General features: G+C 34.8%; 1 protein-coding gene across 1 annotated transcript in view; it reads left to right on the forward strand.

The window, feature by feature from the left end:
• LOC115217522 (potassium channel subfamily K member 12-like) overlaps positions 1-13,905 on the forward strand; it is a 170,764-nt gene extending 156,859 nt beyond the window's left edge. The window contains exon 2 of the mRNA XM_029787246.2: positions 12,312-13,905. Coding sequence (XP_029643106.1) covers positions 12,312-13,213 — 902 coding nt within the window. The 3' untranslated portion in view covers positions 13,214-13,905. The remainder of the gene's footprint in view (positions 1-12,311) is intronic.
• Positions 13,906-14,153: the final 248 nt, after the last annotated feature.

Raw genomic sequence — 14,153 nt, forward strand, 5'->3', positions numbered from 1 at the left:
TTTGTTCCAGTTAGGCGGCGAACTGGCAGAATCGTTTGAACGCCGGGAGAAATGCTTGGCGGCATTTTGTCCGTTATTGCGTTCTGAATTCAAATTCCACCGAGATGAACTTTACTTTCATCCTTTCGGGGTCGACAAAATAAGTACTATTAGAGCACTAGAGTCGGATGTAATCGATTAACCCCCTTCCTTCAAAACTGCTGGCTTCGTGCCAAAATTTGAAACCAATATTTTGCTACAATTATCTAATGAAAAATCCACGCAGCTTTTTCTTTATTGACGTTTACTTGGAATGACTTAACGTCCATACACACCAGTTATATCCTAAAAAGCATCGTGTAAAAAGGAAAAAAAACTATGTCCAATATATAAACCATCAAGAAATACTAATATCAGAACAAAAATATATTTTAAAACTTTTATGATCCATGCTATTGGAGTTGAAACATAAACATTGGCAACGGTATTATTAGATCGATTTGAGATGTGGGTAAATAGAGGACTAAAGAGAATATCATAAACAGAACACAAAACCAGTGAAGAAGAAATAAGAATGGAAAAAAGCTAAAAATAATTTATTTAACACTATCAAAGAGAGAAAATTAAAATATTTTGGACATTTGGTTTGTGAAGATTGTGAATAGAAGATAAAAGGAATGATTTGATAGAGGAGAAGGAAAAACCGAGATTTATGTGCATGGCTTACACTTTTCGCTTATGACGGCCCATCGAAGGTGATGACAGCGACAATCTAAGACCGTCATCATCCTCCGCCTCCAGCGCATTACTTCTCGCGGGAGCGGACGTAACTGAAAAGACCGATCCGAGATAGGTAAATCATGTGACACTGAGGGCTCTGAAAGTGACGCCGAACAACATCTGCAAGGGTTTGATGACAACGTCTCTTCCTCTCTTCACGCAATGTCCTGCGTTCGGTTTCCAAGCGCTCTGTTCCAGCATCACACACGGACCACCATGCCTTCTGATTAACAACCAGGGGATCCAACCGATTGGGATGTACACCGCATAAAATGAGTGATCACTTGAGATGATCAAGAAAACGAAGTTTTGGACGTCTATGAGTCTTACTTCAAGTTTCGATCTCATTGAAGAGGCCCCATTTTCAGGAGCAGATTAATCACATAGGAATTCTATGGATAACCCAGCAGAGAAGACGACGAAGGATATGTGCATCGATAATATCAATAATATGGTAGGGTTATAATACAATTAATATATAAGGAGTGTAACTACAAAAATGAAGAGCGAAATTGTGAGTCATGGTATTGAACCTGCTGCGGGTGGATAAAAGATGTTCATAACAAAACCAACGTTGTTTGTATCCAATAACTTATCCAACATCACATCAACTCCGGCAGCTTTAATCAAAGACCAACTAATACATCTTATCATTTTCTTCTACCAAAATCCATCTTCTATGGAATTTGAAATAACAAAAATATTCAGATATAACCTTGTAATGCAAGATGTACCTTGTATTACATTTCAAATTATACACAGGCTATTGTGCAATCCATTATTATGAAATAGTCAATACTGGACAATTCAGAAGCCATATATTCCACAAATTGTGGCTTGCCGTCGGCTTTTTAATGGCTTTTTTTAAATAAAAGGCGTGTTTTTAACTTGATCTGATATTCTCCAATTATCAATTATCAATATCTAAACAACCATTTTATTTGTAATTGAACTGTTAACATCTTTTTATCGATATCTGGTTTATTGAGTTTGACATGGCCTTTATCTGTTAGACAAAGAGAAAGAGTAATAATTTTGTCCCAAAGGAATATACGAAGTCCAAATCGACGTTAATTTCTAACAGACGATTATCAAAGGATGGAAGAAGAGAATTTTATAAACACTGCATTTTGTAGTTTCGAGTAGCTCTTAAAGAAAAAGCTCTTTCGTTCCATAAAGTGAGATCTTTGGACAAGTACTTCAGAATTATTCTGGAATTGATCTATTCAGAGACAATAGACAAATAGATACAAGAAGTGGAAAGGGCGCCAAGAAGCTTAAAGCTGTTGAATGATATGATTAGTCGAGAATGTGAGGATGAATTCGTAACGAGAATAAAATAGGGTTTAGGTTCTATAGTGCTTTGTTGTCTATTTTCAAGGCTGATAAGTTGAACAAACCTACAGAGAGCAATTGTTACTGAGAGAATTTAAATTCAAAACTAATTCGAAGAGTCATTTATAAATTATCAAATCAATATGGACTTGCATAAGCCTTGTGTCTCTTTATATATTTATCTGTTGGTACGTGAGTTAAAAGTCATTTATTAATCGTTTATGGCTGTCGAGTCGTTGGTGTTTTGTATGCAACAGCATCCTGACATTTAGTAACTAAATAGTTCTAAACGGCATGTCGCTATATCTGATCATTTTACCTGAACAGGTAATATTTACACAGTACAGTTATGTAAATTTGGCTCACAGAAAGAATTAGGTCGGGTCTAAAAATGTTTAGTAATTTGAATTCAGTAGCGGATGGCTGATTGCGTCGTGTCATATTCGCTTGGGTGTTTTGCTTCAATACACAGGAAAATATGCATCGTGGATTTCAATGAGGTAAATATTCTAAAATATTCTAATTTATAAAGACACTTCAACCATTATAAATACATCACATTGTAATTTCTCCTAAGAAACGTATAAATCGAAACTTCATGAATAAAACGTATGAATCCAGTGGAATACATCGATATATTCAAAGACTGATTTTTGTCTGAATTGCTGACAAAAATAATACCTCTCTAGGCACGGGTATCAAAACTGAACATACAGCTTGTATTCGTACAATTATGAATTATACATAATACTGCTTTTATGTGCCTGTGTGTCAGTATATCTATACACCCACATACATAAGTACGTATATACTGATACATACATACATCCATACGAAATGAGTACTTACTGATGCATATATACGTATGCGTTTATGTGTGTGTGTACGTGCGTAAGTATGGATGTATATAAATAATATTCATTAGTCATACCCATCTCCGTATATGTTCATCTCTCTATTAATCTCTATATCTCTCTTCATATCTGTATGTATATAGATATATGTGCTTAATATACATCTACATATACTTATGTATGTGTATACACGTATATATAAATATGTATGTGTGTGTGTGTGTGCATATATATATATATATATATATATATATATATATATATATATATATATATATATATATATATATATATATTATATATATATATATATATATATATATATAATATATATATATATATGTATGTATGTATGTATGTATTATGTATGTATGTATGTATGTATGTATGTATATGTATGTATGTATGTATGTATAGTAATTAATATTAATTCTTAATGCACAATTCTACATCAAGGCTGAATAGAAAACAATTAAAATAAAAATCACCAAATATTTCTATGCCTTTAAGTCTTTGAGTCAAAGAAATTCCTTTGAATAATGTTGAATAGAAATGATTACTTCTTTATTGTTCCTATTAAGTCGTCAGATCGTTCTTCCAATGTTCTCCCAGCATTTCTTCTCGCAGACCTCCATTGTACATTATTTTACTTATTCTGGGTAAAAACTCTTCTTTGGAACACAAAAAGGAAAGAATTCAACCGTCACCACCATATTCCCTTTACTTACTGTGTTGCAGAATGAATGTAAAATAATGATTGATTTTTTTTTTCAATATTGATTTATAGTGCTATCAATACAAGGCTTCATATGACAGAAAAAATACTCTTGTGGTATTCATACTTTTCTTAATCTATCTGAAGCAAAAAAATAAAAATGCTACAATATGCCTTAGCTCTACCCTGCGACATTCTCAAAGTGACATAATGGAGATAAATGATTCAAGATTTATTGTGAGAAATGTAAGTGCTGGAGTATTACGTAAAATTGTTATAACATCCATCAAATGGGATATTCGTCTTTAAAAAATCAAAATATTGGTTACCACGTCACAAAATTCAATATGTATTTTCGACAGCAATAGGATGTCGTGACATTCAAATCATTTTTTTAAGCATTTGCAGCGTTAGCGAAAAGTGATTGTTGGTCAAAATATACCCCAGTATATTTTAATGTCTTTTGCCAGAAGCTCAATTCCACACTTATAGTATTTGGCTGGTTTAGAGGCAAAAAATTCTCTGCACCCGTTTTCAACCTCATTCACATTGTTGAACCTTCGTCTGTGCAGGAAATGAGATATGACTCGGAAAAGGTGGTAATCTGATAGTGCAGGGTCTGGACTGTAGGCAGGGTGAGGTAACTCTTGCAGCCCCTCTTGCTCCTCATGTTTGCTCTTGGTTACATTGGCACTGTATGGTGGGGCATTGTCATGCTGTAGGAGTGTGCGTCGTTCGATCGTCTAAAACCGGTTAGCGGGCTTTCAAAACATCATATACTCGCTTCAGTTGTTGAGCATAGAAGTTAGCGTTCACAGCATGACTATCCGGGACAAGCTCAAAGTGCAACACCCCTTCAAAATTCCACCAAACACGCAACATGACCTTTTGTTCAAACTGCTCTTGCTTGATAGCAGGTTCTGAAGCCTGTCCGGAACGAAGCCACTGACTTTTATTACGAAAATAAATCCCTTTTTCATCCCCAAATACAACTCGTTACAAAAATCGGGCATCTCTAGGATATATCAGCAGCTGTTGGCAAATGTTCCCACGTTGCCGTTGAGCTTGGTCATTGGTCAGTTCAAGCGAAGCTTTTCGACAGCGTCTTCTCACAAGGCCAGGCTTATGGTGGTGTCGATTGATGGTGCTTTGTGAAGGACCAAGTTCTGCTGACAATGTACGAGTGCTTGTGCTTGGTTGTTGTTCAAGCTTGGTTTATCTTCGAGGTTGGTGTCACCTTCCTTGAAACGTCTGAACCGGTTTTGTGCCACACGTTCATTGACAAGTCATGGGCCTTCCACATCATCAATTTCTTTTACCACAGTCCTTGCACTCATTCCATTTTTTCCACGGGTTATGTAAAATGGCTCTAATTGTCATTTTTTCACTACTCATTATCAACGCTGTAAAATTAAAAATAATCAATTGATGTTTATATGTTATATATGAAAATAAGGAATAAACGTAGGCGCGGGAGTGGCTGTGTGGTAAGTAGCTTGCCTACGAACCACATGGTTCCGGGTTCAGTCCAACTGCGTGTCACCTTGGGCAAGTGTCTTCTACTCTAGCCCCGTAACTTAGCGGTTCGGCAAAAGAGACAGATAGAATAAGTACTAGGCTTACAAAGAACAAGTCCTGGGGTCGATTTACTCGACTAAAGGCGGTGCTCCAGCACGGCCACAGTGAAATGACTGAAACGAATAAAAGAGTAAAAGAGTAAACAATTCAGCAATGATTGGCCAACAAGTTTTATGAAGTTAATAAATATAACATGGAGATCACAAGTTGCCAAAAATTATCAGTGAAAATCCGAAACAACATTTGACTCAACCTGGTAGTACAAATATATTAGTGATGTATGTTTAAAGAACACAAACCACCAAAGGAAATCACTTATTCTGTATCAAAGATAGCAGACTCGCGAGAGATGTCTCATTAATAATACAGAAATATAGAAACGAGCAAACCATAAAGCATTACAATCTATGATCGTGTGGAAATATCAGACTGAGCTGAAAACTGTAATTGTGCGTTTGTTAAATGCTAAGCTAACACTTTAACATAATCAGCTAGTATATTGTCACGCTATCTGTGTATGAATGTATATATATTGTGCCTCTCTCTCTCTCTCTCTGTGTGTGTGTGTGTGTGTGTGTGTGTGTGTGTGTGTGTGTGTGTGTTATTAGTATTGTTATTTATTTATTCAAAGTTAAGTCTTTGTGAATACTCTTCGCGTTGTTTCTGATGTTTCCCGCTACTCAGGTGACTGCCATCGTAGTTTTTTGAAGCATGTCAGGTACATTCTCATATGTGTTGAAATATTTAACTAGACAAAAAGAAAAAGAAAGGAAGAAAGAAAAAAAGAAAAGAAAAATTCCGAAGTGCAATGATATTTTGCGCATCACATGGCTGAAAACTAGCCAACCAATCTTTGTGTAAATTAGTTTTCGCACGTGAACGTAGGGGACTTTCTGGAGCCAACCTGTCATTTTTTAAGCTACAGCATTTTTCATTATTGGCATAGCTGTCTTGTTGCCATTTAAACCTCCCTCGTTCTCTGCATTACTCTGACATTTGCCTCATGCCACTTATAAAAATTTCCTTACGCAACAATTTTCTAACATTTCCTCTCTGACAAATACATCACTGTTCAATCTACATAGTCTTTTTTGATGCCACAGTTGAACTTACAGAATCTTTTGTCCGTAACTTTTACTTCTTTGCTTATTTTGTGGTAAAAACTTTACTGCAAGATAAGTAAAAATAAGTAACGCCATAAAACTTTAAAATAACACTGTAAGTTTTATAGTATCCCTGAAAACATTAGCTATCATCTTTAGCAAGCATTCATATTCAATTTTTCTTTTATATATAGCAAATATTTTTTCCTTGTGATCCCACACAACAATATCTGGCCGGTTGTGGGATCTTTTCGGTTTGAACAGCAGTTTTTAACATAATTTCTAGGTAACTAAAAAATTTCAAACTTCGTATACTGGTGTACTCTTTCACCACACTTTCTCTCAATCTTTCTTCCTGTTTCTGTTGTACCTGTATTTCAAAGGGCCAACCTTGTCACACTCTATGTCACGCTGAGTCTCCCCGAGAACTACGTTAGGGGTACACGTGTCTGTGGAGTGCTCTGCCACTGCACATTAATTTCACGAGCAAGTTGTTCCGTTGATCGGATCAACTGGAACCTTTGTCGTCGTAAACGACATAGTCCCAACAATGTATATATGTATGTATGCATGTATGTATGTATGTATGTATGTATGTATGTATGTGTGTGTGTGTGCGTGTGTGTGTTTGTTTGCATGTTCGGACGTGTGCACGTATGTATTATGTATGTATGTATGTACGTATGTGTATGTATGAGTGTTTATGCATGTTTGTACGTATGTATGTATATCTTCGTATGTAAATATATATATATATATATTTGATATAAATTTAAGCGTTCACTTCCGAACTAACTAACTCACTCTGTGAGAGCCTCAGTTCAAATCGCACGTGCCTCGAATGGGCTGGAGTATTTCTATTTTGGATGTATTTGGGGTACTTAGTTGTGCCCATGACTTAGTATTTGCTTCTTCCATGGGTATGAGTAAGTATCTCATTTATTTCTTTTGCCACATGTATCACTGACGAAGAGAGGGCTATTAGTAGCTAACTCTGAAATCGGTCCGATATGGTAATAATGGAATTTTTTAGAAATTTCTGTCGACCTTTTTTCGAGTAGCGTGCGTATTGTGAAAATATTATATGGTTAATGGACAATATGTCCAATTTTTCGGCATATTTGGCATTAGAATTTTTTTCCTCTGCCCTCATTTATGAATTGTTTATAAATTTAACCGATAAAGGTATTTTTAATATGCTGGCCATTGATAAAATTTTTTTCGAGAAAATATTTTTTTTCGAAAAGAATCACATTTGATATATATATATATATATATATATATATATATATATATATATATATATATATATATATATATATATATGTATGTATGTATGTGTGTGTGTATGTATGTTTGCATGTACGGACGTGTGAATGTATGTATGTATGTGTGTGCGTATATATGTATGTAAGTATATGTGTATGTATGTGTGTATGTATGTATGCATGCGTGAGAGAGAGTTTGTATTCATGAACGTATGTTTGTATGTATGTTGGTATGCATGTATTGTGTACGTATGTATGTATGTATGCATGCATGTATGTATGTATATATGTATCTATGTATGTATGTATGTATGTATGTATGTATGCATGTATGTACAGCATAAACAAATAGAAAAGACGAAAAGAAACCAGCTACTCAGTAAGCAGAACGGCTGATGTTGATCTTAAGTCAAACTTACTTGCAAAAGGGAGAATACTGTCCGTTTGTGCATTGGAAATTAAGAATAAGCTGCTCTTGTGTCTACAAATACGAAGAACAGGAACATTTTATTAAGTGGGAAGAAAAGCAATCATATACAGAAAACAGGAAAAAATGAATATTGACATCCAGTGGATATCTGAAACTAGCTGAACAGATGATGCTAAATTGTAAGAAAAAGTTACATAATATTGTATTCTGACGGGAAAGATTCAATGAAAAACGCTATAGCAAAATCCTTAACAAAGATAGCGAGCAAATACAGCTGGAATGATAATGAGGAAATAACCAGGAAAAACCTTTCAATATCGTCAGATATGATACACTCCTACACAATGACGCAACGATAGAGAGATTGAAGAATTCTACAAACAAAATTTTTTTTTAATGTAATGAAAATGTCAATCGATAAAGAAACATTAATATTTCACCCGGAAAAAAAATCATTAAAATATTAGTTATTATGAATAAGGAGTTGAGATATGGGCATTAACAACAGTAATATTAAATGGATACAAGACTTTGAGATGTAGGCGTATAGAAGAGTTTTGAGAACATCGTGGACAAAACACAAAGGAATAAGAATGGTAAAAACTAAAATTTTATTTAATACTGTCAAAGAGAAAAATTAAAATATTCAGGGCATTTAATAGGAAACAAATACTTTACGGACTGTATTCGTGGCCGACAAGAGGAATAGGAAGAAAGGAAGAGGGAAACTAAGAATAGGATGGTTGGATAATATCGATTTCAAATTTTGGCACAGGGCCAGCAACTTCGGGGGAGAGAGTAAGTCGATTATATCGACCCCGGAGATCAACTGGTACACTTTTTATCGATCCCGAAAAGATGAAAGGCAAAGTCGGCATCGGCGGGATTTGAGCTCATAACGTAAAGACGGACGAAACACCGCTTAGCATTTTGCCCGGCGTGCTAACGATTCTGCCAGCTCACCACCTCGTGGTTGGATAGTATTAAGAATTGGACAGAAGAATGTATGAAAACAGAAAGACTGGAATTATATTGGACCTGCTGAGAGCAACCAATATCTAATGATGCTGATGATGACAACGACGATGACAACGATGACAACGACGAAACTTCAGAATTAGCTAAAAAAAAAAACATGAATCAATTCGAATTTCTATAGACTCGGCCCAGATTTCTGGCAATGACGAGCCTAGTTTTCTATATTTATTGTTATCAATTATAGTTATCTTTTAATTTTTTTATACGAGAAACATTGGCCACTCTATTGATGTGACTAGACTATTCAATCATCAATAAAATGGGTCGAAGAACTTCGTCGTAGATATCGATATCTTTTACAATTGTATTTAGTTACTTTGATCAATGATAACTTTCTTCTATGCTTACCAATTCTTCATTGTCTGCGTTTCTATATAGGACGGTATCAATTAGAATGCGTGAGTGTGTGATTGAAGGTTCATATATAAACCAAAAATTTATGTTGTGCGGTGTTTGATATACCTGTATTTGTTTGTGTTGTTCATACTGCAGGCCACTCTGAGTTATTTCTCTTAGTTCATTTTGTTTAATTTATACAAATTACCTCAGCCATCAATGTATTCTGCTCTTCTTCGTGTATTTCTAAGTCCCTCAAGATAAGGTAAGATAACTGTTGTGCAGGTGATGCTAATTCAGGCAGAAGCATGTCTCTTATCTCCAAACAATAAACCTGTCCTTTTCTTTAAAGGCATGTCAAGTCTGGAAAAATTTCAACTCTCGAGATCGTCTTCCCTTCTCAAGTGAAGCTGGTATTAATTGCTAGTTGGTAATTATGACATCATCCAGAGTCGGAGATAATTTTAATAAACCAAGAATTTTTGTTGCATGGGATTTGATACACAACATATACCAAACAACAAGTTCCTATTCTTCACGTTTCTAGACTCTGTTCCTAATTTTCAGAGCAACTCACTCGGACATTAATTTCTCATTTATAAATGATTTTGAGTTTCAATCCTATTCTGCTCACTGAGAAGTTCGTCTTTTCTCTGTCGTTCATATCTGGATCAGTTGCAGAGAAGCTCAGTTACGTCATAGTTTTCTTGTTATCTTCTATTGCTATCTATGGTTAACTAAGGTTATGTAAATGATTTCCAAATATCACCCACAGAAGCTGGTCACAAGTCTCTTTCCCTCTGGAGAGTGCCAAGGATGTGTTCCATATTTTGTCTACAAATCCTTCGACCTTTGGCCTGGTTCCTCTACCTCTCAAGCCATTCCAGTAATCGTGCACCTAAGGAATGATGTCCTCAGAGAATAATCTTCTCGAGGTTACTGATATCCTCAACAGAATTTATCTCACCAGCCGAAGTGTGGTGCCGTGGTGTTGCTAATGGACATAATCGATTTCTTGCGGCCATAAGTAAAAAATGCGAGGCTGTTGGAGACAATGATGTCTTTATATCCATGTTAACTATGATCTGAGCCCCAATAGAATTATAAAGCTACTACTCCTGAAGAACTTACACCATACATCACTCAAGCAGTCGTATAAATCCGTTTATATCTTAGCGAATTTGCATTGAAAACGGTTAAGCTGGTGTTAACATATTCAATATAGTGAGCATTAACCCTATGACAACGGTTTTGTATCAGACAACTAGGTCGTCCGAGATCAGCAATTAATTAGCGCACGACAACGGTTCGGCGTATATTTACGTCAACTGCTTTAAAGCATGCACTGTTTATTTGTGTAAACTGTCACCACTGCGAGGACCGTAAATTCAACGAAACTGGCGCAGCTGAATGCTTTTGTAAATTCCGTGAAGGGCCAGAAGAATTTGCTGAACGTGTACGAATTTGATAGGAAGTCATTGTGGAAATGGTGGTGTAACCACCAAAACTGCTGCTTTTATACTATTTATGGTGATAAAGTCTCGAACTGAGTGGGAAATATTTGCATGAAAAGTCTAACAAACCAATCAGATTCCTTGAAATTTGCACGATGGCCTCTATTATCGATTCCATGGGTGATAGTGGATATTTACATCGACCGGTACACAAACAGGTACAAAACCGCAGCAGATTGGGCTGCGTATATTTTCGTCATCAGATTCACAGTGAGTACACAGCACACGTAAATTTACGTCAACCGGTGTTATCGGGTTAAAAAACTAACTAGAAATAATGAAATTTCTTGGAAGTTCATCACTGAAAGAGCATCGATCTTTTGTCCAGGAGAATTAAATAGGTTATTGCTATTTGCAGCATACATAAACTAGGACTCGGCTAAACTAGTTAGATATACACTGATTTTGTGGATTAATTTATTTATAGTGCACTACAGAACGTTTTCGGATAAATTGAAATGTAAACCATTACGTTTTTTTATTAACTTACAATTTTCATCTTCCTTTGAAAAGTAAACAAATTGGCTATGCTCCACATTTTTAAATATTTTTTTGGCAGAAAAAATCACTGGGATCGATCTGATAAGTTTTTAGATTTTTTTGACCCTCATCAGATAAAGAATACTAATCTTTGTCTGGTTGATAGATTTTTGTCATACATCTCTTGTATACAAACAAGAGATCGGTTAAAAGGACCAGTTTATTTTATTTAATAGCTCATGCGCCTACAACATGACGTAATTCATTACTTTATAGTGTAGCACACGCTATTTCTCGATTGCTTGAAATGTAAGATATAACTGGTGTAATATGTAGAGATATTTAACCTCTCTTTGTGGAAACTAACAAAAATAGTTACATCTCTAGTTTATTTTATCTGACTCCGAACATAATAACTGCGATCACTCTCGCTAATTTATCTTTTCCACTTTTTCGCAGTCTCACTCCCTCATCTCTATCTACTTAATTCGCTACCTAATTGAATGTTACATCCAACCATCATCGATTAAATTATTTTTATCAGAGCCGCCGCTACATCCCTCTCCGGTTTGTCGATTCCATATATTTGTGAATAAATTTATGCTATTTATACTCATGACATTAGGTATATAACAATACAGTTTACTCTTATAAGTTAAGGATCCCAAACCCTATTAATATTTGTGATACACTATTAAAGATGTATCGTAGTTTTTAATGATGTATCATTAAAGATGATTTAGTGCAACAAGATTATTAGAGGATATTTTTACCGATTCTATTTAATTATAATAAGCAAAGCCATTTTGTTTTTCTTTGAAGAAAAATATATAGTATATATTTTAAGTACAAATTGTCATTTTTAAACATAAACCCTAATTATTTTTGTTTTCTCTTTCAGGTTTTGGTATGACAACACCAAGCACACCTAATGGAAAAATTCTTTTAATTTTCTATGGATTTTTCGGCTGTGCAGGTGCCATTTTATTTTTTAACTTATTTCTTGAACGAATCATTACATTCTTGGCACATATCTTAAAAAGTATTCATGAAAAAAGCCAGCGCCAAAAGTCCAGCCAGGTTTCTGAGAAACACGACAGTGACAGGCGAGATTCGTCTGTTTCAGAAGATAGTTTAGATGCATGGAAACCCTCCGTATATTGGGTTATGCTAATCCTTCTCTGTGGTGCCGTTTTGGTTGCTTGCTGCGCTTCAGCTATGTATCATTCCGTCGAAAACTGGAGCTACTTTGAATCGATATATTTTTGTTTTGTTACCTTTTCTACAATTGGCTTCGGAGACTATACAGTGGGTCAAAAAACCCAGTATGACTACATTCACTTGTATCGACTTGGAAATTTTGTATTTATTATTATAGGATGCTGTTGTATATACAGCTTATTCAATGTGGCCTCTATTATTATAAAGCAATTTTTAAACTGGATTTTACGTAAATTAAACTGTCGCTGTCAATGTCGTCGAGAAATGCCGACATTTCGAGCCAGACGCAACGCTATTACTCCTGGAATACGACAGAGTCAACGTAAGGCCAAATCAGACAGTGTAACAATGGTAGATGTAGATTACGACAGTGATAATGAATATCGACGTACGTCTGGGGAAATGATATCGATGCATGATTTCTTGCAAGCTAAAAATATTAATATTGCCATGATGCAAAAACGTCTTTGGGAAACAGCACAGCGTGGCATGTTACAACAAGCTCAAAATGAAAGTGGATTCCATGGCGGTGTCGGGCCTCTTGCCATATTGAACAGAAAACTCGGCAAAGATGAGATATGATCAGAAACTTAACAAATATTTTAGTCACTTTATTTAATCAAAAATATAAACATTTGAGGCTAACATTGACACGTTAAAATAGCTTGATATGATAACAGAAATTTCTCACCACAAAAATTCGATGCTTCCAGACAAGAAACTGTTAATTTCTTGTGCTTCAGAATATTTAATTTCTTACAAAATATCGACACCTTTGAGACAATAAAATTTAACTTGACCGAAAGGCTTATTTTTCAGAAAAAGAAAACATTTTTAGAATGAAAAACTAATTAACTAAACGGCAGAAGAAAAGAAATGTTTTTAGTCTTTGTGTTAATATATGGTTCATACATTGAATGTGTGATTTTTTAATTGTTAATTGAAGGTTAGTTAATGAAATGTTGTTGTAAGAGAAGACAGGTTTGGGGGTTAGGTTTTTATTTTAAAAAATCATTATTATGTTTAATTAAAACTGAGTGTTGCTGCTAAAACATATGTGATCTAAATATTACTATGAGTGGCGTGTTCACTCTTAGTCACATTTCAACAGAAATTTGTTATTGATTTATTTACACCCAAACTTCGCCACGAAAATCACGACTCGTAAATTTCCGATAATAATTTTTTAAGCGTAATGGAATATGGTTTTTCCTTAGCTGTATGATTCAATGATGTTCATTTGAATATAATGAAATAAAATGAGATTATATTAATACGGTATAAACTGAAGATGATGTACTAATGATTGCGTTATCAGATTTGGAAATATCTTTTGACAGAATAATACCAGTCAAAAGATGTGAGTTGAAATATTAACTCTGTATTATTAATCAAGAAAATTTACAAGTAAATGAATGAACGTGTTTGCATGAGTGTGTATGGTTGTTTGTAGTTATGTTAATGAGAACGAAAATCACTCAATAGCGTTTATAGCAAAGAAAATATTATTACATCTCAAAAG

This window comes from Octopus sinensis, linkage group LG11 (genome assembly GCF_006345805.1).
Source record: "Octopus sinensis linkage group LG11, ASM634580v1, whole genome shotgun sequence".
NCBI classification, from domain to species: domain Eukaryota; kingdom Metazoa; phylum Mollusca; class Cephalopoda; order Octopoda; family Octopodidae; genus Octopus; species Octopus sinensis.